This window comes from the organism of the source record quoted next, unplaced genomic scaffold (assembly GCF_019419815.1).
Source record: "Pyrus x bretschneideri cultivar Hongxiangsu unplaced genomic scaffold, Pyrus_bretschneideri_v1 Contig5, whole genome shotgun sequence".
In the NCBI taxonomy this organism is placed as follows: Eukaryota; Viridiplantae; Streptophyta; class Magnoliopsida; order Rosales; family Rosaceae; genus Pyrus; species Pyrus x bretschneideri.
Genome location: NW_025999787.1, coordinates 3,250,001 through 3,275,980, shown reverse-complemented (window position 1 = coordinate 3,275,980; position 25,980 = coordinate 3,250,001). Strand labels below are relative to the sequence as shown.

Below are 25,980 nucleotides of genomic sequence, written 5' to 3'. Positions count from 1 at the left end.
ATGCATCAAGACACTAAGAAGTTAGTGCAAAAGTGTGACCACTGCTAACGCTACAAGCTGGTACCAGCACTGCCTGCCAAAAAGCTACACTTATAGACAAGTCTTTGGCTGTTCATACAGTGGGCAATTAACTTGGTAGGGCCAATGCCACCCGCTATTGGAGGCAGATGCATGATGATCATGGCCACCGATTACTTTAAGTAGAGCCCATGACAACCACGACTCAGGCAAACATAAAGTGCTTTGTATGGAGAAACATTACTTGCCGATTTGGCATCCCCAATCCATTGTCACCGACAACAACCTGTAATTCATGGGCAAATATTTGGTGAAGTTCTTCCAAAAGTATGGCATCAAGCAGCACATGTCCACATCGAGATATCCTCAAGGCAATGGATAGGTCGAAGCATCCAACATAAAGATTCTCGACTGCCTTAATAAATCCCTTTTTGACAAGAAGGGAAAGTGGCCAGATGAACTCCTCGGATGTTTATGCGCATATCGTATGACTAAATAACGAGCCACCGGTGAGACTCCTTTCACTTTAGTATTTGGTTCAGAAATAATCATTCCTCCCAAATGTCATCGTGCCAAGTATCATCACTATACTGCCAAGCATTGAGCAAAACAGTAAGGAGATGGCCACAAGATTAGATCTGGCAGAGAAGAATCGCGAACAGACCATCACTCGTATTGTAGCTTACCAGCAGCAGGTCATTTTAGCTACAACAAAATGGCCAAGATCTAGCAATTCCAACTCGAAGATCTAGTCCTAAGAAAAGCCTTTATCACTACCTATCGAGAAGGCTCCAAAAAGATGGATTCCATCTGGGAAGGTCCGTACAAGATTAGCAAAATAAACGGCAATGGTAGTTACATCCTCGCCACCATGAACGACAAAGAGATCGAAAAGTAGTGGAACACCTACAATCTGAAGAAGTACTATGTGTGACCTCCTGCCACATCAAAGCCCGAATACTTAAGCAGCTCGATGGGCACCACCTCGCAAGCTGATGACTATCCAGTTGTTATGCAGTTCCTACCTTATAATTAAGTTCTTGTTCGTTTCACTCGTTTTTCAATGAGGAATTCAGAAGTAATCTATAACTTGACTTGGCTGCATGCTTACAACAACTGATCACTCATGCACTTCAAAAGAAAACCGTGCCCTTCTTAATGACTTATCGCAGGAATTACGCCCCCGATGAACCAACCATGCTTTCCAGTGTGAAAGGGTAAACCAATTCCCTAACACCCACATGGATCTGCTCTCTAAAGCAGGAGGATAAACTTACACTCCGAATATCCAGATGTGGATATGCCGGGCTGCCCTGGTATAACTAGGTGCACGATGGCTTGCGCTGAGATTCCTAGAAGTAGCCACAATGGTCTTTTTCAAGGCTTAGCTAGCTGAAGGATTTTGGGTCTCTTGTCCTAATCCATGGGGAATCGGGCCTCAGAGACGAAGGAGGCACATTACGCAGTACGCCTTATGGACGGCTGCCTTAGAACCCTAAAGTTGTTACCAAGTGCACTAAGGTAACCTACGGTTTCCAGAAGATTCCTACGGCTTGCCCTTCGAGTAGTAAAGTTGTGCTAGACTTATACAACCGCATATTCTTGTGAAAGGTTAAACAAGCTAGCATGCATACACGAAGCTTTATCTATTACTGACATGTTACGTAGTCGATAAACTCACATTTGCCAAGCGCGAAACGACCTACACCAAGTTCTAAAGTGTTGTGATACTTGCTACGCAACCTACAGAATTGGAGAAAGCCAAGGTTAATAGCCTAGTGGTCAAGCGGACTTGTCTGCTTCTGTAAGTAGGGCATCTGGCTACTAGCCCTATGGCTAACAACTTTACAAAGTTCTACACCAACACCTATGACTGCATAAGCTATGTGGCCTATTTGCTTATAGAAAAGTAGCATGCATGCCACTGGTCTATAAAGTCTTAAAGGTTAGGGCATGAACAAAAGAAGCGAAGATGGAGAAAAGTGAAAGAAGCAAGTTTATTAAATTTTCTAGCAAAATTAATAAACGATTATCAAAAACTGAAACAATTCAAGCAAAGCAAAAACAACAAGGAAAACAAAGAAAATCCTAATGACTACATAGAAAACTATTCCTCAGTAGCTTGGACGCTCCATGACTACTCGGTTGCCACACCTTCAGCAGCCGCGGCACCCTCAGCAGCGACATCATCCAGCGCTTCATCCCTGGTTACCCTAACCTGGGCACCAACTTCTTTGACTAATTCATTAATGGAAGCCTCAAAAGCAAAGGCAATCAATTCTTTCGAAGAAATAGGGAAGGTTTCGAAGTCTTTCCTAGCAAACTCGAAGTCAGATGGCCTACCAAATAGATGATCTACATAACCTAGCTTGTAGAAATCGGCATGAATCTGAACAAACGAAGACTTAAGCCCAACCTTTTTACCCTTCAGCTGCTCGTTCTCCTTGAGTAAACCAACACGGATGCACTGCAGCTTATCTATTTATTTCTTCAAACTTTCGTTGATCTTCAGCGTACCTTGGAGTTCCAACACTTGGGGTTCAAGCCTATTAACGACCTTCTTGAAGTGGATCACTTTGTTATAAGCAGCAATCAACCCTTCATCATTTGCATAAGCAGCAGAACGAAGCTCAAAAATGGCACACTCAAAATCTTGAATCTAAGGTATGTAACATCCGATCTCATTCTCTGCACTTTCATACTTAACTTGGATTACGTCAAGCCTAGTCTTCAAGTCAATGATCTCTTTGCGAGTGATCTCAAGCTGCAGAGAAGTGAGGGCAGAGATATTAGACCCCTTCAAAGTGACGAGCTCAGATTCTAACCTATTGATCTTCTCGGCAGAAGAATAAGCTTTGACTACCACAATTTTTGCCACCTCTTTGGCAGCCTTGTTATCCTTTTGGTTAAGGAGCATAAACTCGGCTACTAGAATAACTGTCTTCTGCATCATGGAAAGTAGGGCAATCTTCCTATACTCGGTCGTATGCTTCACAAATGAACTTAGGCAAATAACCCCTATAATGCTATCGACAAACTTGGCACAAGCATCCATGTCTTCAAGCATATCTGGTTTTAAAATCGCACAGATCTCAACAGTCTCCCCATAAGCAGGCTTGGTGGATTTCTCACAACTGCCCACGCGAGCAGTCTTCTCTTTCCTAGCAGGCGAATCAGTTTCAACAATAGGGAGAGTGAGCCTTGGCGCCACTTTAGCAGTAGAGTCCACTTTATCATTTTTCATGATAACAAGTCTCTTCAAAGGTGAACCGGACTTAACTCCCAATGGATGTCTTGGTACAGACTTCAGCATCGAGGGCATGACATGACCTCTACGCTGAGCAATCCTATCAGCAATCATACTAGCCATTCTCAACATGGCAGGCATCGTAGGCTCAAATCTAGCAGCCTTATTTTTCTTCCCATTGGAATAAGTCATGTCAATCACATGCTTCTCAGCAACAAGCCGACCGTTACGAGCAGCGGAGGCAGTCTTCAGTTTTTTCTCAACTGGCATCTCTTAAGCAGGCGGGGAATATTTCTTCTTTCCACCTTTATTCATAGTAGGCTCCACGACAACGATTAGACAAACCAATGCATCCGCCTTGATCTTCTTTACCTCCTATCTTGGGAGCATCCCACTTTCCTCCCAGCAAATAGGACTAAGTAGCCAATGCCATTCATAGTGCTCAACAGGGGAGCTCAACCCATAATGGTTTTTCCCCTATTTTTTCTTTCGGACCAGCAAGTATGAGGCTTGCATGCCCAGCATTCCAGCAGCCTATGAGGTCCGCGACCTCTTCATTTTTCTCAATCGCCAGCATAGCCCACGTCAGGTCCAATAGCCCAAAGGATATGAGCCATGTGGCTAGCTTAACACTGCGCCCTAGCACCTCAATAGATGAACCAGTCACAGCAGCAGGGGAGTGGGCTTTGGCACCACTTTAGCAGTAGAGTCCACTTTATCGCTCTTCATAATAGCAAGTCTCTCCAAAGGTGAACCAGACTTAACTCTCAACGGACATCTTGATACAGACTTTAGCATTAGGGGCATAACATGACCTCTACGCTGAACAATCCTATCAGCAATCATATTAGCCATTCTCGACATGGCAGGCGGCACAGGCTCAGATCTAGTAGCCTTATTTTTCTTCCCATTGGAAGAAGTTATGTTAATCACAAACCTCTCGGCAGCAGGCGGACCCTCATGAACAACGGAGGAAGTCTTCAATTTTATCTCAACCAACATCTCTTGAGCAGGCGGGGAATATCTCTTCTATCCACCTTCATTCATAGTAAGCACCACGATAATGATCAGACGACCAAATGCATTTACCTTGATCCTTTTTACCTCATTTCTCGGGAGCAACCCATCTTTCTCCTGGCAAAAAGGACTAAGCAGCTAACGCTATTCACGGTGCTCAGCAGGGGAGCTCAACCCATACTGACTCTTCCCTCATTTTTTCTCTCGGACTAACAGGTAAAGGCTTGCATGCCCAGCATTCTAATACCCCATGAGGCCCACGACATCTTCATTTCTCTCAATCGCCGACATGGCCTACGTCAAATCCAAGAGCCCAAAGTGCATAAGCCATACGGCTCGCCTAGTACTGCACCCCAACGCCTCAATCCGCGACCCCAATCGCACAAGCTGCCCTTAGCTCTAGCCAAGCCGAGCAGCCCAAGCAGTGGTTCCAACCATAACACCTTATCAGCCCATACCTAGCCAACTCCTGGCCCTTGTTAGCCGACGTGCCGCACCACCCCGACAGCTGCCCCGCGACAGCACTATCCAAGAAGAAAACGATGAAAGATGGTCATTTGCATGGGCAAGTGTAAAAGATTGCTAGGGGAGGGGGAACAAATATCCTCTAGTTTTCTCTCTATTGTAGGGTACAATAAATTGCTCTCTAAAGTTAATTTAATCATCTACTTAAGGTAGACTTAAATAGACTTTAGAAGTGATTTATTTTCCTTTCCTATAAGGATCTAATTTTCAATTAAGGAGGGAATCTACATCAAAATAGGAAACAATTCTACATTTCCTAAAGCAAGAAGATCTTTACACCTGCTGTCATTTCTTGCAAGTAGCCCAACAGGTGTAGGGGCATTTGTGGAGCCAAAAATAATCAAGAAAAATATGGAGGTGACACATGGATTTTTGGGCAAAAAAGACAAGATTACCCTCAAGGCACATCGGAACTCCTACGTGCGAGCAGCAGACAATCATTACTCAATCAAGGTCAAAAGTAATCAAAATATGTATTTATTCAAAAACTTATTTCATCCATCCTCATCAAATCCTCCCAACAAGGTAACCTCCAAATATTCATTCAAAATAGGATTAATTACCTAAATTAATTAATTGATTTTCTAATTAATTTCCTAATTGATTGCAAGATATTATGGTGACATTATATCTTGCAATTACACCCCAAAACCACCAAATGTGGCCGGTTCGCACCTCTGCAAAGGGGGTCGGCCACACCCCTATAAATACCACTTCATTTCTCCAAAAACCTAAGTTGAATCATCTTGCAAAATTCTCTAAATTCTCCGAACATTTTTCCCTCAAAATTCTAACTTTGGCATTGGAGGTTCTTTAGCCAAAGCCCCCCCCCCCTTCATCATGGGCGTGTGAGGCTCTTGGCCTTGACCTAAGGTGTTAATTGTTTTTGTAGGTGCATTTTTGTCCAAGAACAAGAAGAAAGAAATTTGCATCCACACATATGCCCCAACATGAAACACAAACCTTAATTTAACTTCTAAGTATTAATTCATCTTACAAACAACCCATTTATTCCATAAATCATTGATGAATAAACTTGGAACTAAACACACTACCTTGATATGCCTGCCGAAGCTTTAGTTGCTGGAAAAAATGGAACTTTCCGACAAAAACAGAAAATATGGTTCAAAACTCAGCTCACTCTTCTCAGCTCTATCTCACATCCCTTGTTCGAAATCAAAGGTATGAGGTGAATCTAAAGTTCATTTATGCGGGTATTTTAGTAATCCATTCATGTGTGAAAGAAGAGAGAGGAAGGGAGAGAAAGTAGAGAGAGAAAAATTAGAAAATGGGAGAAATAACCCATTTATGTGGGTATTTTAGTAATTTTAATTTTATGCATGGCTTGTTTATGACTAGTTTGTCATATTTATATCCCAAGATTAAGAATTTGTTCCATTTTAAAGTATTTTGCTAGTTTTTATTTCCCATCTTTTATTGTGTTGAATCCTTAGACGGGCTTGGGCCCGTGGTTATAACTTATATCGAAGAAAAGGCGAACATGTGGAGACCGAAAATCAAAAGAGAAATTATCCCAAAAACAATTACGAGTTACGAACTTACGACATCCCTCTCCCACTGGTTTCTACTTCTCGCTCCCTAGTCTTCACCATCAGCTAGTGCCCACCGCCACCGCCGCCTTCGTAAGTTGGTTTTTCATCTTCCAAACACTTGTTGGGAATTCATCCATTTCTTCTTTTGTTCTCTTACAACTTTTATTTCTACCATTTCTCTTCCTTTAATTTAATTTTTTTATTCTATTTCTTTCTAGTTTAGGGATATAGGGATTTAGGGTTTAGGCATGGCAGAGCTATGTAATGGAAATACATTGGAAGAAGATTTGCTTTCTTCTGTTGGCTGTGCTTTGATTTGCAATAGCAAGGAATTGGTATCACAAATGAATATTGGAACTTTTAAATTTGATCGCTGAATCACGTCTAATTGTCATTATCTCTAGTTTTGATTGAAGATTTTAAAAAAGGGAACTTTGTGCTCCCTCCCCGTTACTTTGATGTGATTTTTCTAATAAAAATGTGGCCACCGGAAAGGTAAAGAGGGCCGGATTTTTTTTACCTTTTTCGTTTTTTTATGATATCTTTTGTTGCCAAGAAAATACATGTCTTGGCTTTGTGTCTCTGGAGAAAATCTTTAGTTTTCATTTCTGATTCTTCTGGAAACTGTTGGGCTCAATACTTTATTGATTCTGTTTTTTGGCTAGTATTTTAGGATTTTCCATGATTTGAGACTTTATTTTGATTTTTTTCCAAAACTTAACTATATACGACTTAATCAATTACGTAATGCAAGAAGTTTTCTATTTTTCAATTCATACTTTGCGTTCTAATTTTTAATTTTTCCTCACCTATGGGTTTCTTGCATTCAACTTGACAAATGTAGTAGCAATATATAGATCGTGGAATTGTTTGAATGGAGAATAGACTTTGAAAGAGCGTAAGCTAGCTCTTCTATGATCAGTTAGCTAGGTCCCTTAATTTTTTGTGGTGCAGAAATTAGTAGAAGAAAGATGGGTTCGAGAAGGTCCTAAAAATCTTGTGTTTGCTAGTTGGGTTTGGTTCTGCATTTCTATTAATTCAACTTGAAGGTGCAAAAACGAATTGGATTTCATGCATGAATGAGTCAGTGACCAGTTACCTCAATATGCATCTTTTGACCGGTGACCAGTGACCATGGGTGTGAATCCATGTATAAGTTATGAAAGTGATTAACACGTTCTGTTAAATTTGAAAAACGTCATAAAATGGGGGGAACTCTACCAAAATTTATTTTGAAGAGTTTGATTTAAAAGTTCTTTGCTCTGAAAACGATTCATATGCATGTGTCTATAATGAGTTTTTTAATCTTAAAATAACTATTCAGGGATTTATTTTGTATATGCAAGTGACTACTCAGTTTCTTACATCCTTGTAGGGGGATACCTCAAAAATGTTTCTTCGTTGTTGCTCAGTTTGGTTCAGTATTCGATTAATTTAAAAATCATACGTATGCATGTGTGTAATGTATATAAGGAGGTGTGTCTTTTTGTGTGTGCAAGTGAATACTCTGTTGTGGGGTTAGGTTCATTACGTCTTCCTAAACCCTTGTGTTTAATTCATTCGCATCGTCTAATTGTTTGAATCTTGTTATTCAGTTCATTTGTATGTTTAAAACTGGTTTTGTAAGTTTGGGACATTCTGAACAGACAAACAAGCGAATAAAATATCCATGAAACTTTTAATCTAGGGAAAAAAGGAGTATGTAAGGTCAGATATATAGCAGCAATATTTTGCAAAAATGAGCCACGGGGACTGATGCATGGAATTCTATTACTTAATAACTGAAGCAGATGTCAACTGGTGATAATATTGTGTAACAAATATATTTATACGTTATATACTGAATATATCTAAACTTTATAGTTAGCCGCCCCAACTCCTTCATTTGCTTGCTCTCTCTCTCTCTCTCTCTCTCTCTCTTGACAGTTTATTGGTTGATTTATTCTGCTTTATTTTGTTTGGGCAGCTGGAGAATTCTTCTCTTTGGTTGAAGACATGGTGGGTTGGCAGAAGCATGTACAGTCCCTAATCCGTCAAGTTGGGAAAAGAGTGGAGAATTATAGTACTTCTTCCTTTTCTCCTTGTCATTTTCTGAAACTCCAGACACCGCCTTCTCAAACCATGTCAAGGCCCCTTTATCACTACTTTCAACAGTTGGTAAGGCACAAAACTCGTCTGATTTTCTCTTTCCTTTTGTTTTAATTGCCATTTAATTATTGTATTCGCTGTTTTCCATATCACAAGGGAATTTCCACTTCAAGGAACTTGCTTGCAGATTTGTCTGCTGGAGTTACTCCTCTACCAGCATCAGATGGTGAAAAAGGTGAAGAACAGGGCCGGAAATCACCCTCTGGACCTTCACAAGTTCAATTTGTCTTAAAGGGAATTAATCAGGTTACCATATTTCACACTTGTTGCATCTTTTTAAATAATTGTTTTTCCTTGGGCTGCAGGTTGGGGTGGGGGTGGGGATGTTATACATTGAAATGGGCATACATTTATTAGTTTTAGCTCACTCCCTGCTTGCTTGTAGAGCCCTAATAAGGTCAACTTGGTTGCCAAACTGGTTCGTGGTATGCGTGTTGAAGATGCATTATTGCAACTGCAAGTGACAGACAAGCAAGCTGCAAAAACTGTGCATCAGGTGATAGAGCCCTTCCTTCCACACTTGTTGAGCTTGGAAGCCTGTTAATTAGATAAATACTCGGTGTGTGTGTGTGTGTGTGTGTGTGTGTCATTGAGTATTTTGTCTTACAAAATGATATTCATTTCTTACAAATTATAGTAATCATCATGTGAATGATTTAATATTTTGAATAGGATATTGGCTTCGGTGTTTTTTACATAATTATTTGATTATGCTCATCTAGAACTCACAGATGAAGAAATGTCTAATATTTGGATGTGTTTCACAGCCTCTAGAGGTTTTGTATTTTTCCTTTGAGTCATAACCTTTTATAACAAAATATTAACATTAATTAAGACCGACGCTACTGTTCGCAGGCTCTTCACTCAGCCCGGGCAGATGCAACTTATAATCATGGGTTGGATCCAGAACGTCTTCTCGTTGGTAAATAATGCAAGTGCAGTAATGTTTCCTCTATTTATTCTATTATTTTTCTTAAAAATCAATTCTCATTGCTCTGCTTTCTGTCCTTCTTGCAGCTGGGGCCTTGGTTGGAAAGGGATTCGTGGGATTCCGCAAGAACAGACTTTACTACCATGGTAAAAGCAATGATGGAACTAAAGTGAGACCAAATTACCAACTAACGGTGATGCTAAGGGAGATAGCTCCCGAAGAGGAGGAGGAGATAGCTAAACAGAGGGTTAACAATTTTCTCTATCTCAAGAAACGCCTCAGGCTCACGAAGCAGGAAAATAAATTTGTTTCTCACTACATTACCAGCGATCACAAAGGCAAAGCCAGTACCAGTCGACCAAGTGGTCTGGCTTCATGAGCAAGCTTCCGTCCCATGGCTTGAAAGATTTTCGAGATGCATTTCGAGAGCTCCTCCTTTGTCGTTGCTATTCAATAAAATATCATGTACAAGAGTGAAAAACCAAAGTGTCAAGAGTAGGATCAAGCGGGTCGTTGTCTCAGTTTCTGTTGTTTTAAATGCTCAGATGTAGAATATCTCAAGTCATTTTTATTTAATTGGTGCATTGAGAGAATATGGTTCTACTTCCTTCTCCTTTTGCACCATGCCTTCATTTCAGCTAGACAGATGAATAGATAGCACCCTCTTGGTTATGAGTAACTATTGTGCATGCTTTGTTTTTCCTTATTAAAAAAATGAACCGGCTATGACTTCGTCACAGTAGCCCACTCTTTCAGGGGCCGAGAAGACTCACAAAAGCATTTCAGCATCTCCTTGGTTATCGCAATTCACTAGCGGCAGGAAACAAATCTAGGACATGCTTGTGGAATACGGGCTTAGAATTCATCCTTAACCACTGGACCACCCCGTGGTGGTTAACTGTTGTGTATGCTTGGAATGCTTGTTATGCGGTGTACTTCTTGTATGTTATCCAAGAGAATTTACCGTGTATGGAGAACGTGACCACTTGATCTTACTATTCCACTGAAGTTATAATATGTATTTGCTTTTTAATATACATCAACCATGACGCCCACCTATTGTCACGTGGTGTACTTTGCGTGAGTGGTCAATTATGTGAAAAATAGGATCAATAAATGGGAATTCATTGAATTTAAGTGAGATCTTCAATAGTGGTACGTATTTAATGTGGAAAGGTACATCATGTGATAAGTGTTCCAAATACATATAAAATTTCTCATGTTACGTGTTATCCTCACACTTCTTTTTATTTTTCATACACATCTATCAATTTCTAACCATCAGATTAAATGAATTGAAGAGAATTAAAAGACAAAAATTAACATGGAGTTTGTAAGAGGTAAAAAGATGTGTGTGGATAGTATCACAATTTTTTTTTTGGTGCAAAAATCATTTCTTTCCTTAAAATCACAATTGAAGATGTATTCAACTAGGATTTCCATTGTGATTTTGAAGGATTTTGATTCCCTTATAAATCTAGGGTATTCATCTAGATTTTAAATAATTCTATAAATTTTAGGTGTATTCATTTAGAACTTTAAGAGAGATTAGCATAGGAGCACACACTTTGTGTGTGTGAACAATTTCATTTTGTTTTGTTCTGTTTTTATTTATTTATTTATTTATTTTTATTAAGGAGTGTGATTAGTTTTTAAAATTTTAAAAAGAGTATGAAATAATGATAATAAGTGCATATTTTTTTCTTAATATTACATAATTAATGTTTTGTCTTCCTTATGTAAATATTGTGTATCAAAAGTGAGGGTAAAATAGAAATATGATTGTCATTTTAAAAAAGAGAGGGTAAAATAGGAAAAATAGGGATATGATTGTCATTTTCTTAAAAGATACAAAATTACTGTTTTGTCTTTCTTATATCAATATTGTGTAACAAAAGTGAGGGCAAAGTAGAAAAAAATTGGGGCAAAAAGTTGACAAGGAGGATTTTCTTAATAGAATAGATTTTAAAGTCCAAGTGTATTTGATCAAAATTGATTTTAAAGGATTTTTTATTTTTTATTTTTTATTTTTTAAAATAAATGGAGATGCAACACCTAGATCTAGCTCAAAGAGTTACTATTACAAACAAGGTGAGTCTTAGAGACCCAGTCATGTCATCAAATAAATGACTCCCAATTCATTCAGGTGGATTCTCAAAATATTAGTGCTCAAGATCTATATTATAGCTTCAATTAGCAGAACAAGGATTTTAAAACATGTCGGATTTCATGAAAATTGAAGGATATTTTTAATGTATTTTAATCAATTACAAATATCACATCTTCCCATAAAATTTTGAGAAAATTCATTTAGAATTTATAAAAAAAATCTCCATCAAGCTCCATAGATTAAAATAAATCCACTAAAATCCCTAAATTATGAGTGGGCACGGGTCGAGCCGGGTCCATTTTTAGTGGATTCGGCCCAACTTGTTCTTTTTTTAAATGAGTTTGAGCCAGTCTAGGTTTATATATGTTTATTAATGGAACCAATTCATTTGGATTCGTTTGATAATCGTATGGTATCTACGGGTTGAAGGAATCCATTTACAATCATATATCGTATAACAAGACAACAATATAAAACAATCTTAATGTGTTTCCACAATGAAAAAAATTACGTTTAACAAAACCAATACCAATAAATGTTCTAAAGGAAATCAAAACTCCATAAATTCAAGAGACCACTTAGGCTACTAAAACCACCTTATGGCCCTAACTGAAATAAATCAAAGAAAAACCTGATTTTACATCGGACCGGGTAAACGGTCCGCATCGGTTCAAAGACCCGTGTGACCATCCCCCCCCAACCCCCGCCCAACTCAAATTGAAACTCAAAAGTCTCATCAAATTCTCCGCGCGCTGAAAAAACCTCATCCCCTCCACGAAGCCACTGCACAGGCGAGCAGGTGTTGAAGCAGATACGGCCACGAAGCCACTTCAACTTCTGCGAAGCTGCACTGCAGGTATACATTTCCGATTTCCCACTCACTTTCCCCTTAGAATCTTGTGTAAAACCTGCTTCGTCAATTGTTTAAGTCATTTTTCATGATGCTGCTCGAATTTAATTTGCTGTTAAAGCATATTTCTAGTGAAGTTGAATTACTCGTGGTTCGTATTTTCTGTGGATTTAGGGTTCAGGGTTTTTGCCTCGCAATCTTTTGTGTGTTTTCGATGGGGACGAAGGAATTGGACATGAAGAAAGCCTTCAAGCTGGCCATACGTTCTCTGCTCACTCCCTGTTCCAAGCAGGTGTCTTTTTCTCTTAACAATTTCTTCTTCTTTACAGTGATTTGTGTTGCGTAGCGTCTGCGATTTTCTTTTTAATTCTAATCTTTTGAGTTTATGCATTTCTTCCTCGCGGATTCGTAATTTGACTGATTTTCTTGTATGATGAATTGAACACATAAGGAATTCTGCCAAGCATTTCCGAATTTTACAATTGCCGAGCAAGAACACCTTCATAGGCTTTTTATCCAGGTGCATATGAATATATATTTATCATTTTACAATGGACCTACACATTTTGTTTCTTTTCTCCGCAATTTCTATGTGCAATGATTTATATGTATTATTCAACTGGAGATTTTTCTCTTTTATTTCATTATTTTGAATTTAGAATAAGAACAATTTCTCGTTCGTTTATTCAGGTCATCGCTTCTTTGCATGGAAATTTAGAGGTACTCTTTTTCTTACCAATTTGCACTACTAACAATGGTTTCGATTTAAAGATATGGTTGAATTGTCTGTATCCGTGGCTCTCAGTCTCATCAGGACTATTATTGTTTTTGGGAAAGTATAGTGTAGGGGACTTATTTCTGTGCACATTGATTTCGTATTTTAGCCGCCAAGCATTTTTTAAGGTAATGATAGTTGATAACGGATTGACATATGATATTTAATCATTCATAACAAATGCAATTTGAATTCTAGCCAGCTTATAGGTTGTTAAGTGAACCAAATTCATTCCATTAGTGAGGATTCATGACCTAGTTGAATGACAAATAGTATCTGCATTTTCTGGCTCATCTGATTGATGAACAAAGCGTCCACAAGCACCACTTCTATGTTTCACTCAAAACACCTTATAAACAGAATTTTTTTGGATTCTCTCCCTCAACATGAGACATGATATTTATTTATGTATTTATATGTCATAATGTATAATTTATAATGCTATAAGATGAATTCTGAACTTCCTTTTAATTTTACAGGACGAGTTTCAGTCAGCATGCCTTGAAACACAGGTATACATATTAATATTTGCTGGTGATGTTAGTGTGCAGTTACTCCATTTAACAACTTACAGTATGTAGATTCTTCTGTGCCATTAGGATGCAAGTTATTTCCTAAATTAGAGAGAGTATGTTGTAAGTTAGGGAGGTCACTTTAATTAGCCCAAGCATATATTCTGGTGTCTAAAGCCTACTGGTTGTTATTAAGAGTTCCAATTGGGTCTTATAGTTTATTTGCGTCTCAATTGATACGTTATTCATGAATTTCTTTTCAGCGTGTCTGTGTTGAAATGATTGCAGCTTGATTGTAGAGGTAATTTAGCAAGAAATGTTCACGCCACTCGATGAGCTATCACCACTATTTAAATGGTCGTTTAGTTGCACCTTTTATTTAGGAAATGAATACATTAGCTTTGACATGTTTTTTTTTTTTTTTTTTTTTTATATATATATATATAAAAGTTATGGTTTTAATAACAGGAAAAAGGATGATAACTGGTTTCAGTGCAAGTTATTAAATTGGGGTCAGTTCTGATATCAGAAGACAGTGCAGATGAAAATTTTAGTAAAAGAGAATTATAAAGGACAGAGAAGGTAGAAATACATTTAGTTATCTGTTATCGACATGCGTCTGCTGTGCCTTTGACTTAGCAGTTTCAACGAAGGGTTTTATGACAAGAGGGAACTAATGGTGGCTTATTGATGATTCCTAAGACCCAATTCATTTGTGTTTTATCAAGAGAGTTGCCTATTAACTTGGTTGAAGTTCTAAAGTTATTGTTTTATGCAAGCAACAGGAAGTATTTCTCTAATTGTTACAGATTTTGACATTATTACAGTCTTAAAGGAATCACCTGTTTAACAGACAGAATGTTTAGATGATTAATGTTGAGTAAGGAACACTAGAATTTGTGGCTATATGATGTCCCTTATGTGTTTATACACAGTATACAGTTAGAAGTATTAAGCAAATTAACCATGCACTGATGTTTTTTTTACTTAACTATTAGTTCAAGATCCTCTTTTTTTAACTTCTTAGATACAAATCCATCATTGTATTTATTATTTGCACCCAATATATTTTCTTTTTATACGTGGTCTCTTTTTGCTCACAGGTGGGAACTGTTCTGGACACTGTTGAACAACTTGTGGAAGAACAAGCTATGGATCCTTTGTCTAAAGATAAGTAAGTATCTTCTTGATTCTGTAAAAATGTATTTAGATATGGTCTCCTTTGTAACACCTTCTCCATAGACAAAAATTAAAATGAACAAGAAACCAAGTTTTGGTTGACTGCTCAATTGCCAAGAACTGTATGTGTACTGTAGTTTTCTTCTATTTCATTTTTAGATTGATAAATCCTCCTAGACGTAATGCAATATATGCCATCATGTTTCAATAGAATGGTTCTAAGTACAAAATATATGTCCCTGCAGAACATATGAACGAGAGGGGGAAGAGACCAATTTATCACCATGTTCTTTCTGTTAGAATCATCTTAACTATAGATATTAAATGTTTGATTTTTAGGCTACTGTTCATTTTCTTTGTTACTATGACAGACGGGGAGTGTTGTCTATTTTTCTTTTGTTATTTGGGTAGACAGCGAGCATTATCCTTGAGAATATCCATCTTTATCTAATTTCTTTACGTTTTGTAATTTCTTACTATTAAGCTAAACTTCATTGTTTAAATGTTTAGTTACTCATGCAGGACTAATCTAATGGATGTTGCTCGTGATCTGTCCACAATGAAGAAGGATGAAATCCAGAACTTGACACAGAGGCTGGGAATGGTAGATATATTCGTAATTAAATCCAATTAAAATTTGATTAGTAGAGATGAAATCTTCTTTTTTTTTTTTTTTGTTGGAATTTTCCAAAAAAGGACGTCTTTATAGGTTTCTTTGTTGTAGAATTCAAGGTTTGTAGGGTCTCTTCTTTCTCGTCCATTGAGATCAGTCGAGATTAAATCCCAGCGGTTGGGATATGCACCGTGTAATAGTTACCAAGAACTTGTATTAGTAAACGATTTTCACCCTTTCACTGGTTCATAAAACTGGTACGTGATAGGATATGCAGTTATGAAAGGAGGTCTTACTGGCAAATAGTGCTCTGGCAAGCGGAAAAATAATATGCACTAGGTATAGAAACTGCAGTTATGAAAGGAGGTCTTACTGGCAAATAGTGCTCTGGCAAGCGGAAAAACAATATGCACTAGGTATAGAAACTGCAGGTGTTCTGAAATTAAAAAGAAACCAGCCAATGTAAGTTTGAACCCTTTTAAAGGTTTCATGTTTCAGCGTTATTTCTCTAGATGCTACATTGCACAAATCCATGCACACATATCCGCAGATTATCTTTGGTAGTTGGCCCACTTAGGTTAAAGACACCGTTAGGTTGAAACCTGTGTTATATTTTCTGTAACATTTCTGACATTGTTAACTTCTGTGGTTAGACGATCCTTAAAATGTCTTTGTCATTAAATGCATGGGTTTCAGTTGAAGTTCACTGATTCACCAATGTTTCCTTTAACTTGTACGCTACGGTAACTTTTCCTAGTTTCTGCTCGTGCTTGGCTGTCCAGAAACTTTTCATGGGATTGATGGTTTATAGCTATATAACATGCAAACAAGGTGGTTGATGTCCTCTTAATATAATGTGGCAGTCTTTCTTGCTTTCTCTGACTCACTCATGCACAACTACACGCACACGATTTCTTGTTGATGTGAAACCTTCTTCTGAATAACTCCTCCCCTTCCAAAAATTACCTTATCTCATTGAATTTATTTTCTCGCAGTTTGAAATGAATGTTTGTTTGTAGTTGCAGATTATAGTATATGGGTTTTGCTTGTTTATATTTATTTGTTTGAACTTGCCAAATTTAGGCTAAGCAACAGAACCACCATCTTCGGGATCATATACAACTTTTAAAGAAAGAAAGGGTAGATTTGTCAGGCTTGGAGGATGCTGTTGAGAAGGTACACTTTTACCTCTTCATCTTTTCGTTTTTTTTTGCAGCCCCATCCTCAAGAGTCTTGTAGTTTCAACGTTATAAACCCTTTTGCAGTTGAGAAGTGGGAGTTTAATGTACGGAAATGTCGGACAGTAGCAGCAGTGCCCGTAGGTGATGATCCACGACACCCCGTTGGTCGTCTTATGTGCTTTTGGCTTGTACTTTTCAAGTAATCAGAATCATCCTCAGTTGCTAATTGTAATGAAGCTCCCAAGTGCAGGTTTGGTAATTTATCAATATTTTCTTTTTATTTTCTGGAAAATGATTGTTGACCAGTATTCTCACGAGAGTAAACCTAACTTATATAAATGATTGACGAATATCTGACAGTAACCCTAACTTATATTTTGTACTTTGTTTCGATTACAAAGTTGGAGGTTTTCGTCTTTAAGGAAAGATGTTAATCATAGGGTTTACTCGGACTGTATTCATGGACTCATTGTTAGGGCCCTTAGGCGGCATACATACAGAGGAAGCCTTTAAGGAAAGGAATTCCCTTTTTCTTTTTTCTTTTTTTTCTTTTTTTTTAATTATTATAAAAATAGGAATTAGTTGTGGGATTCACACCACATCGAACTTTAACGATCCGAACCGTTTATTTTTCAAGTTGCACCTCATAGATCATCCTTGCAAAATATTAGCTTAATCGGAAATATTTAAGACGTTTAATTGGGTTCAAAGAAATGAATGAATATTTTGTTATATAAGAAACAATGAAATTTGATCTTGATAATTAAATAGGCAAATAATTTCAAAATGAATTGAATTTTTGCAAGGATAATCTATGAATCGAGACTTATAAAATAGATGGTTCGGATCGTTGAAATTTGATGTGAAGTGAGCCTCACACCTAATCCCTATTTTTTTCAAAAAATAAGGATCCCTTTGCATAAATAGCCTGCATACATATATGGAGTGAGATTCTCACTCCTCAATCCCCTTCTCTTCCCTCCTCTCTCACTTTCTTCTTTGTCTTCCCATCTCTATAAAAAAGTTAACACAAGATTTTGATGTGGTTTAATCATGACAATTCAAATAGAAGAAAACTAGAGCGGGGAGTGGGATTTGAAAGAGAAAGAATCTTACTCCCATATAACACCGTTTACTAGTGAACCAGTTAAAGCCAAAAGTAATTGAAATAAACTAATTTCCAATCCGTTAGACAAAAATTAATTGAAATAAACTAATTTCCAATCCGTTAGACCAAAAAAAAAAAAAAAAAGAAAAAACTAATTTTCAATCTCTCAATTTAATTAATGAGGTAAAATAAATCGAAAAAAAAAATTGAACTCGAACTTAGAGCATGTGGCTATCGTCTAGTGAATCGGTAGTACATTTTTGAAACACATAGGAAGCATTTACATGACGATGACGTGACCAAGATTAAAAAGTTTCTTGCGTAGCATGTATAAACCACTTTTTTTTTTTTAATTTCATACAATGATATTAACAACACAATGGACCAATCATAAATAAATATTGAATTCAACATACAAATTATATTATATCGCATTCATGTGAATCAAACCTAAAAACCTCGTTTACAAGTGAACTTAACAAAAATCACTAGAAGACGCTAATTGAATTTAGATATGGAATTTCGGGTTCCACAACCTCTTCAGTTATCTCATTTACGTCTAACGTATGAATTGTCAAGGATGTACCCAAAAATACCACCTTTTAGGTGTCGTTCAACTAGTGGCCCCGAATACAGTTAAAACAAGACTTAAACATTATGTCAAGACATAAACTAATTTTCCCCATATTCCCTTTACGGCTTTACCCTCCTCATTTCTTTTAGCCTAACTCAACGTAGAAATATCCCTTATAATAAATAAAACCAAACAAAGCAATGAATTTTTTCCTACTTAATTTCATTTATATTCTAATTTTCAAATTTAACACATGTAATTCTTTTATAATTATTAATTTTTTTGATTATTGGACTATTCTTTGGAATTAAATTTAATTTCAATCAAACAAAAAAATAGGGGTGTGATATCCACACCCCATTTTACTTCTCACACATCTTTTTAAATTTCAGCCGTCGGATCGGATGAATTGAAGAAGATCAACGAATATAAATTATCAAGGAATGTGTGAGAAGTAAAATAGAATGTGTAGATAACGTCTAAAAAATAAACTAATAAAACATAAGACCGGAAAAATCAAGGTGAAGTTAAGGAACGGTCCATACGCCGTCGTTAGAGCGGCGCGCGCCATAATAAAAAAAAACGTGTGCTCGATTTCAGAAAACGACAAATATTGAGGGTAACCGACTTAGCAGGCCCAACGGCTAGTTTCCTTTTCTTTTGTCTCCAAGGAAATCAGAAACCCTAACCCTACCTCCTATAAATATACACTTTCCTATTCCGATCGAACAGTAATCGAGCAAACACCAGAGAACTACTTCACTGCACTCGACTTGATCCATCACATCACATATCAAACGTCTGCAATGGCTAAATTCCGTCCTCCGCCGGGTTTTCGCTTCGATCCCGCAGACCAAGAAGTCTTCATCCTTCTCAACAAGATCGTGGTAGAGAAAGACCCTTTGATGGCGGGATACGACAGCCATATCCACAAGTGCAGTTTGTTTGGGCATAACTCGGAACCATCTGAGATCTGGGAGCGCTACGGAGGAGATCAAGTCCGTGGCCAACAAATCTTCTTCTTCTCCGAGCTCAAGAGGAGCCGTAAGAACATCAGTCGCAAGATGGGGCATGCTGGTACTTGGAGCGAAAGTGGGTCGAAAGAGATTGAGGGCCATAGAAACCCTAATCCTATCGGTAGGAAAAGGAAATTTCGATTCGAGAATAAATGTAAGTCAGAAGACCACGGTGGGTGGCTTTTAGAAGAGTATAGTCTTTACGATGCTGCGGCTCATGATTGTAGTGACACAAAGGCCTCAAAGAATCGTTATGATTTTGATTTCGTGATATGTAAGATGAGAAGGAAGTCCGGTGAGAACAAGAGCAAGAGTTCGGATGATCAGAATACGAATAATGTTGAAGAACCGCAAGAAAGCTGCTCCACTCTAATTACTAACATTGATCACCTCGTGCTGCCACTGCCTGATGAGAGCAATAAGAGGAAGAGGATGACTGATGTTGCTTATGACGATGATCCTGCATTATTGTTTAATGAGGACATGCTAATTACTAGTCCTACTGATTCCATCAGCATTGAGGAACTGTTGGCGCCCCTAGATAGCGAGTCTGCGATAGCGTCATCAGAAAATCTGTCACCTGATCAAATGGCTGAAACCCAAGAAGATGTGCCTTTGCCGACTGTTGGCTATGCCTGGCCTGGTGCTGATGATGGAGGACCGCTTGAAACTTACTATATTCCAAGTAATTACTATCCATGGGAAGATCATCAACCGAAGGATCAGAATGTGAATGTGATCAACAATGTCGAAGAGAGCAATGATATATTATTCTTTGACGATAACATGCTGCGTAGTAGTCATATTCCTACCTTTGACGCTGAAGATATCTTCGCAACGCTTGACTTTGACCATGATCAGAAGGATGGAAACCAAGAAGAGCAACTGCCTGTGCCAACTGCTGGTTCCGCCCAGCTTGCTGTTGAAGATGGAGGACCAATTGAAGCAAACTATCAGATTCCGAGCAATTTCTTTCAGAATTTGTTAAACCAACCATTTGAAGACAGCACCTACAACTACTGTTCCGATAGGTTTATCAATGAGCTAATGGGATTTTGAACAAAAGGAGTACTGATCTGTATAGGAGATTATGGAGAATAAGATATATTGTCAAAGTAATCATTGCTGCAGCAATATTCACTACTGCTTGTAGAACTTGGTTCATAGTGAATGTTTGTACTAAAATTTTGACGAATGTAATTTCTTTTCGTAGTACATACGAACATATGCAATGTTTCTAAGTTGTTCATGTTTCTAGTTAATTTCTACATGCAAATTCATCGATATAGATTCAAACGATGAAGCCTGTCAAATTTACTGTTAATCTGGTTTCCTTTTAGTTTGCACGACAAAAAGTCATTAGGAAAAGCACACAAGAATTGCCAGACAACTAGGCTCTAATAAGCGAGTGAAAGGAACTGCGCCCGACAATATGAGTAAACAGACCTCAGAAACACACAAACACAACAGTTTATGTAAATCAATAAGATATGTTCCATCTCTCAACTAACTTTAAATACAGTCTGCCGCAGATTTCAGCAGTCTCCGGAAGACATGAACTCTGACATAAACATTGAGCTCATTTACTCTACAAGCTTCTACGGAACAGCTGAAAAGAAAGGAAAATAACATCAGGTTATAAGAACCAAATATTTTCGTGGGAAAGTATGCATGCTCTGCTTGAGTTGCGGTACACTGAAATGAAGGCTTCCTCTGAGAAGAAGTTTGATATTGATGCATCATGATTTTAGACCATCATATTTCATGGAACTTTGCGGTTTTGTCTCAATTAGTGCACTATATATGGTCTTGGGGGATAGGTTGTCCAAAATGAACGGTATTGACTATGTGGCATGTGATGTAAATATTTTTTCTTTATATGAAACAATCATGTGTTTTTCTTATGTTAGATGAAGGTGATGAAATTCTACCATAATCATGTCCTTAGTTTTAGTTATTCTTTGTTTTATATTCTTTTTTTCTAAGTTCTTTTTTTCTAAGAGACAAGTTTATAATTTTAGATACAATCTAGAGGTTATTTTAGAAATAATAGTGGGTGGAGAAATAACATTTCAATTTTTAACCTTTTATGGTTGGTGAAATTATAATATATGTGAGAAAATAGGACACTGAAGTGGGTTTAGCAGTTTTCAAAAAATACTTCTTAAAAAGTACTTAACAAGTGTTTCTCTACAACCCAAAATCATTTTAAATATTTTCTTCTAAATGTGGTCAAAAGCACTTTTTATTTTAAATAAGTACTTGGTGCATATATCAAATTAAAGGGTGCATAGATCCATTATACGCAACCAAATTACAAGGTAGAAGCCCATCATTTTGACCCATCATTTTGACTGAGCTTTGGCCCATTACCAGGCCTACAGCTTCTGCCTGAGCTTTGGCCCATTACCAGGCCTACAGATTCTGCAAATCACCACGGTCGGAGAACTGACAAGTTCACAACGTAACAAATTCTGATTCAACAACAAAAACCCTACAAAATCTTTGAATTTGAATTTCGGGTTTTGCACAGTGAGATAGAAATTATGAACCGATTCAGCCGATCTTCCATTTTCGCTTCTCAAATCGTGAGGCCCAATGAGAGCAATAAGCTGTTAAATCTCACATCGTCTATACTTAAAGATAAGTAATAGTTTAAATATCATAACTCCACTCTAACTAACACTGAGACCTTTTGTGATAAAACCCCACACTTGACGGATTGTGCAGATGGTAATTACCAAGTTACGGACAATATCGATGTTGTTGGAAGTGGGTCGTATAGCCCGTCTCTCTGATAATTCTACATGGCATCAGAGCCAGGGAACGGGCTCGTATTGTACTGCCACGTGATGGGTGGGTCCCCTTGGCCCAGCGTGTAGGGTGAGTCCCCTTGGCTTCACGTGGTTGTCGATATGTGGATCTTCCACGTGTGACCCACTAATTAGGTCCCACGTGAGGGGGCGTGTTGAATCCCACATCATCCATACTTAAAGATAAGTAATAGTTTAAATATCATAACTTCACTCTAATTAACACCGACGCCTTTTGTGATAAAACCCCACACCTGACGGATTGTGCAGATGGTAATTACCAAGTTGAGGACAATATCGGTGTTGTTGGAAGTGGGCCGTATGGCCCGTCTTTCTGATTATTCTACGTAGCATCTGCTTTCAGCTTCCCAGCATTATGCTTTCTTAAGTCATGCTGATGGGGCATGATATTTGAAGACGCCTTTACTATATGCACTAAAAAGCAAGTTTCAGTGATGTCTTGTTTCAGTTTTTATTTAAGTTTGAAATGTAAATTTTAGTTTCTGTGTGTAGATTTATGTGGCAAATAAAACCATATTTCCTGCAATGGCAGCCGTAAAGTTTCCTGACTTAGAAGTGAACTACTCTGATGGAAAAATATTGAAGCTGCCCGTTCACTTCAATGGGAATGGAAATGTTGCTGAGGCCAACAAATTGGAAGTCCCCAAGGCATCTTTAGTATGCCTTTCATTTCGAGCAAGCTCCCAGGTATGCAATTGAGTTATTTTTGTAGTATTTTTATACTTGCAAATGCGCAACCTGTCTTGAATTATTTGCAATATTTGAGGAATTCTTATAAAAGACTTTTCCACTCTTACTATAGTACGTATGTATAGGACCTCTCTATCAAGAATAATAAGGCCAGTAGGACTGTGATGTGAGAAAAGGGAACCAGAAGGATAGAATTCTATTTTGCAATTTATTCATTCTCTTCTGAACATGGAGAGAAAAACTGTGTAAATTTTTTAGAAAATTCTCCGATTACAATAATGATAGTAAGACATGTCTAGGAATTGAATTGTAATCTTTCTATCGCCTATTATTGGATCCTTGCAAGTAATGGTTGTAAAGTCATCAAACAATGGCGAGGCACACCTCAGAAATTGGAAACATAAGCTGTACATGGGAGGTGAGCCAGGTGGCAGATACAATTGATCACTCAGTGTTTTTTTATTGATCTGGACAGTGAAATGCAATTGATCTTTATCCTAATATGCTGAAAGATGCATTTAAGTCATCCTTCTAGTAGGGGAAACCACTAGAACTTCCTTATTGATGTTAAGTTGATTTGGTGCTTACATAGCTCAAGAGTGTGTACTTTGTTCGACTGACCTGAGGGTGCTATCATTTTTCAATTGCCAATATTCAATCTTGTTAATATGTAAGCTAGGTAGCAACTTTGTAGTAGGTATTGGTACTTTATCATGGACATATTATGTTTGGTTATGGAATGCAGAATGTTAGTTAAACTTGTTATGTTATTGCATCAATGTTTATGGTTTTGTGTTACTGTTGTTGCTACAAAAATTAGTTTCTTTTTCCTTGACAGGGAATGATTAATTCATGGAGCGCCCCTTTTCTTCATGCTTTTAGTGGTTCAAGGGATGTTCGACTATATGAGGTATAAGTAGTTACATAAATCTTCATCATTGATTCAACTTTTTGCTTTTACTGTAGGTATTACCCGTTTGTGCTTTCATCTAACCTAGTTTCTTGAATTCTGTAAGTTTATATAGAGTTTCGTGCGAAGTGTGATGCAAGTGTGAAGTAAGCCCTCTTATTTAGTTAAAAATGGGTGCATCTAATGGCAACGTTTATTAGAAATTATCTTTAACGGGTTTAATAACAGCATACATTTTCTCAAATAAAGTTTTCCAGATAAACATTGTTTTGATTACATGTATAAAAACATGAAGGTTATCATTATTGACCTTTGTATTGTCTTACTCGTTTTCTTTGTATGTATGTGATGGAAATGTGGGACTTGCATGCAATCCCCAAGGACTAACATTTGTGTGACATTTCTTCTTCTTTGCTTTATTTGTTTTCTGTATTGATGGAGCCATAGGAGGAGGATGGTCACTTGTCCTCAATTTTGTTTGGGAATGTACTTGTGCTATAGTTATCTTTTCTCTCAACTAAATTGTAGCTTATGCATATAGCATACTGTGTTTGCGCACGCGTATGTGTGTGTTGTTGGGGAAGTGGCGATCAAAATCTAAGGCACATCAACCTTGTTCCTTTTCTCATTTTATTCTGTAATATATCACTTGGAAGTTCGTTTCACCATTATTATTAGTGCATTTAAGTTAATTAATGAAGCTTCCTCTAGGTATCATTAATAGACTCATGGTTCTTATGTCGGAGTCCAATTAAGAAGCTTCTGCTCCGGATTATGAGGAAATCAAAGCATCACGAAAGCACTGAACTCAAAAGGCAGATCGTATATTCATTTGGTGACCATTATTACTTCAGAAAAGAACTGAAAATGCTGAACCTTCTGACCGGGTATGAAAGCTTTCTTTTGCCGTTGAATTTGTGGTTCTGTGAGTTGTTGCTAGAGTATAATTTTCTTGACAACTTGCTTCTTGTGAATGTTTCCACCGAATAGGTATATTTTCCTGCTCGATATATTTGGTAGAATAAGATGTAAAGGCACTGGATTGGCAACCGAAGGGGAATCTTCGTCCCTTCTTTCATGCACAAAACTGCTTTTGGAAGAGAAATAAGGCAGTGCAAGCTTATCCCTTGATACATACATCTTGAGGTGATACGAGTTCATAAGTCAAGGATGCTAGACTGTAGCAATTCCACTCGCAATGCCACATTTCTGTATTTCGTGTTTAGTTTTCATACGTACATGTGGCCTTCCAATGCATTTTGCTTCTTTAGTTGAACCCCTTTTCGGGGGTGGGGGAGACGATTTTGTTCGAGTTAGAAATCTAATATGGCAATGATTTTGTCATAGGAAGTTCATTTGGGCTCCACCAAAAACTTTGTGAGGGCTAAATGTATCTCACTCGATGACTACTTGTAGCTCTTTCTGACTTTTTACAGATTAATTCTAGACACAGGCACGCAATTTTCAGTGGCTGTCCTCATGACCTTTATTGTACATATAATAAAATATGATGCATCAGAAGTCCATGGCTCCATCAGGAAAAAAAATCCTCTTATGATCCTTTCCATCAAATCTATCAAGGTTATAAATTAAAACTTTTAAAATTTGATTCAACGGTTACAAATATGAGCGTACTTTAAAAGTTATAATAACTTTAAACGTTGAATTAAATTTTAAAGATTCAAATTTGTAATATTGGTAGATTTGGTGGAAGAGATCTGAATAGATCCATTTCCCTCCATCAGGACTCATGCCAGTAGACAGTAGAGTCATTTGGTCCCAACAACTTTTTCTTTTCTTTTCCTACTAAAGCCTAAAAAGGGAAATAAATCCAAGAAAAACAACAGAATTAATAACAATCCTCAGAGCGTTGGATGATAATTCCCAGTACCCACTACTGCTAATTAAGAATATAAAACTTGGAGAAAAAATGATACTCAATATTACGGTCTGGTAATATTCTTTTTTATTTGGAAGTGAGAGATCTTAGGTTCGAAACTCGCGGATAACAACAATTCGATATCAAATTAAGCTACCCATTATGTGGTTTTACCAAACTTCCTTCTTTAAATGTAAAAATAACGATGAATTAAAAAAAAAAAAACTTGGCGAAAAAATTGAAGCAGAAGAAAATAATTCTTTAAATGTAAAAATAACGATGAATTAAAAAAAAAAAAAAAAAAACTTGG

The 25,980-nt window shown here is 37.4% G+C and overlaps 4 protein-coding genes across 5 annotated transcripts; all 4 read left to right on the top strand.

Moving 5' to 3' along the window:
* The first annotated feature begins 6,293 nt into the window (after nucleotides 1–6,293).
* On the top strand, nucleotides 6,294–9,818 carry LOC125470296. The gene is made up of 6 exons (XM_048569137.1): nucleotides 6,294–6,450; nucleotides 8,327–8,517; nucleotides 8,605–8,754; nucleotides 8,894–9,004; nucleotides 9,364–9,430; nucleotides 9,526–9,818. The coding sequence occupies exons 2-6, from the start codon at nucleotides 8,356–8,358 to the stop codon at nucleotides 9,816–9,818; spliced, it is 783 nt and encodes a 260-aa protein (XP_048425094.1). The 5' UTR covers nucleotides 6,294–6,450; nucleotides 8,327–8,355.
* A 2,419-nt stretch (nucleotides 9,819–12,237) lies between these two features.
* Nucleotides 12,238–17,011, top strand: LOC125470216. 2 transcript variants are annotated; one of them, XM_048568968.1, is made up of 9 exons: nucleotides 12,238–12,405; nucleotides 12,574–12,691; nucleotides 12,851–12,919; nucleotides 13,090–13,119; nucleotides 13,654–13,686; nucleotides 14,790–14,860; nucleotides 15,376–15,469; nucleotides 16,562–16,654; nucleotides 16,744–17,011. In XM_048568968.1, the coding sequence occupies exons 2-9, from the start codon at nucleotides 12,614–12,616 to the stop codon at nucleotides 16,783–16,785; spliced, it is 510 nt and encodes a 169-aa protein (XP_048424925.1). In that variant the 5' UTR covers nucleotides 12,238–12,405; nucleotides 12,574–12,613; the 3' UTR covers nucleotides 16,786–17,011. The 2 variants fall into 2 exon arrangements, with proteins under 2 accessions (XP_048424925.1, XP_048424926.1); XM_048568969.1 differs by having other exon boundaries at nucleotides 12,239–12,405; nucleotides 15,388–15,469.
* A 2,136-nt stretch (nucleotides 17,012–19,147) lies between these two features.
* On the top strand, nucleotides 19,148–20,416 carry LOC125470295 (NAC domain-containing protein 13-like). The gene has a single exon (XM_048569136.1). It carries the CDS (start codon nucleotides 19,148–19,150, stop codon nucleotides 20,414–20,416), a length of 1,269 nt encoding a protein of 422 aa, XP_048425093.1.
* Nucleotides 20,417–22,585: 2,169 nt separating this feature from the next.
* On the top strand, nucleotides 22,586–25,048 carry LOC125470196. The gene is made up of 4 exons (XM_048568859.1): nucleotides 22,586–22,878; nucleotides 23,720–23,791; nucleotides 24,503–24,678; nucleotides 24,782–25,048. The coding sequence occupies exons 1-4, from the start codon at nucleotides 22,717–22,719 to the stop codon at nucleotides 24,897–24,899; spliced, it is 528 nt and encodes a 175-aa protein (XP_048424816.1). The 5' UTR covers nucleotides 22,586–22,716; the 3' UTR covers nucleotides 24,900–25,048.
* Nucleotides 25,049–25,980: the final 932 nt, after the last annotated feature.

Coding starts and splice junctions, on each gene's coding strand:
- LOC125470296 (XM_048569137.1), top strand. CDS start 8,356: ATGGTGGGTTGGCAGAAGCATGTACAGTCCCTAATCCGTCAAGTTGGG. Junction 9,005..9,363: donor CTGCAAAAACTGTGCATCAG/GTGATAGAGCCC, acceptor TACTGTTCGCAG/GCTCTTCACTCAGCCCGGGC. Junction 9,431..9,525: donor TCCAGAACGTCTTCTCGTTG/GTAAATAATGCA, acceptor TCCTTCTTGCAG/CTGGGGCCTTGGTTGGAAAG.
- LOC125470216 (XM_048568968.1), top strand. CDS start 12,614: ATGGGGACGAAGGAATTGGACATGAAGAAAGCCTTCAAGCTGGCCATA. Junction 12,692..12,850: donor TCACTCCCTGTTCCAAGCAG/GTGTCTTTTTCT, acceptor TGAACACATAAG/GAATTCTGCCAAGCATTTCC. Junction 13,687..14,789: donor CAGCATGCCTTGAAACACAG/GTATACATATTA, acceptor TTTTGCTCACAG/GTGGGAACTGTTCTGGACAC.
- LOC125470295 (XM_048569136.1), top strand. CDS start 19,148: ATGGCTAAATTCCGTCCTCCGCCGGGTTTTCGCTTCGATCCCGCAGAC.
- LOC125470196 (XM_048568859.1), top strand. CDS start 22,717: ATGGCAGCCGTAAAGTTTCCTGACTTAGAAGTGAACTACTCTGATGGA. Junction 22,879..23,719: donor CATTTCGAGCAAGCTCCCAG/GTATGCAATTGA, acceptor TTTCCTTGACAG/GGAATGATTAATTCATGGAG. Junction 24,679..24,781: donor ATGCTGAACCTTCTGACCGG/GTATGAAAGCTT, acceptor TCCACCGAATAG/GTATATTTTCCTGCTCGATA.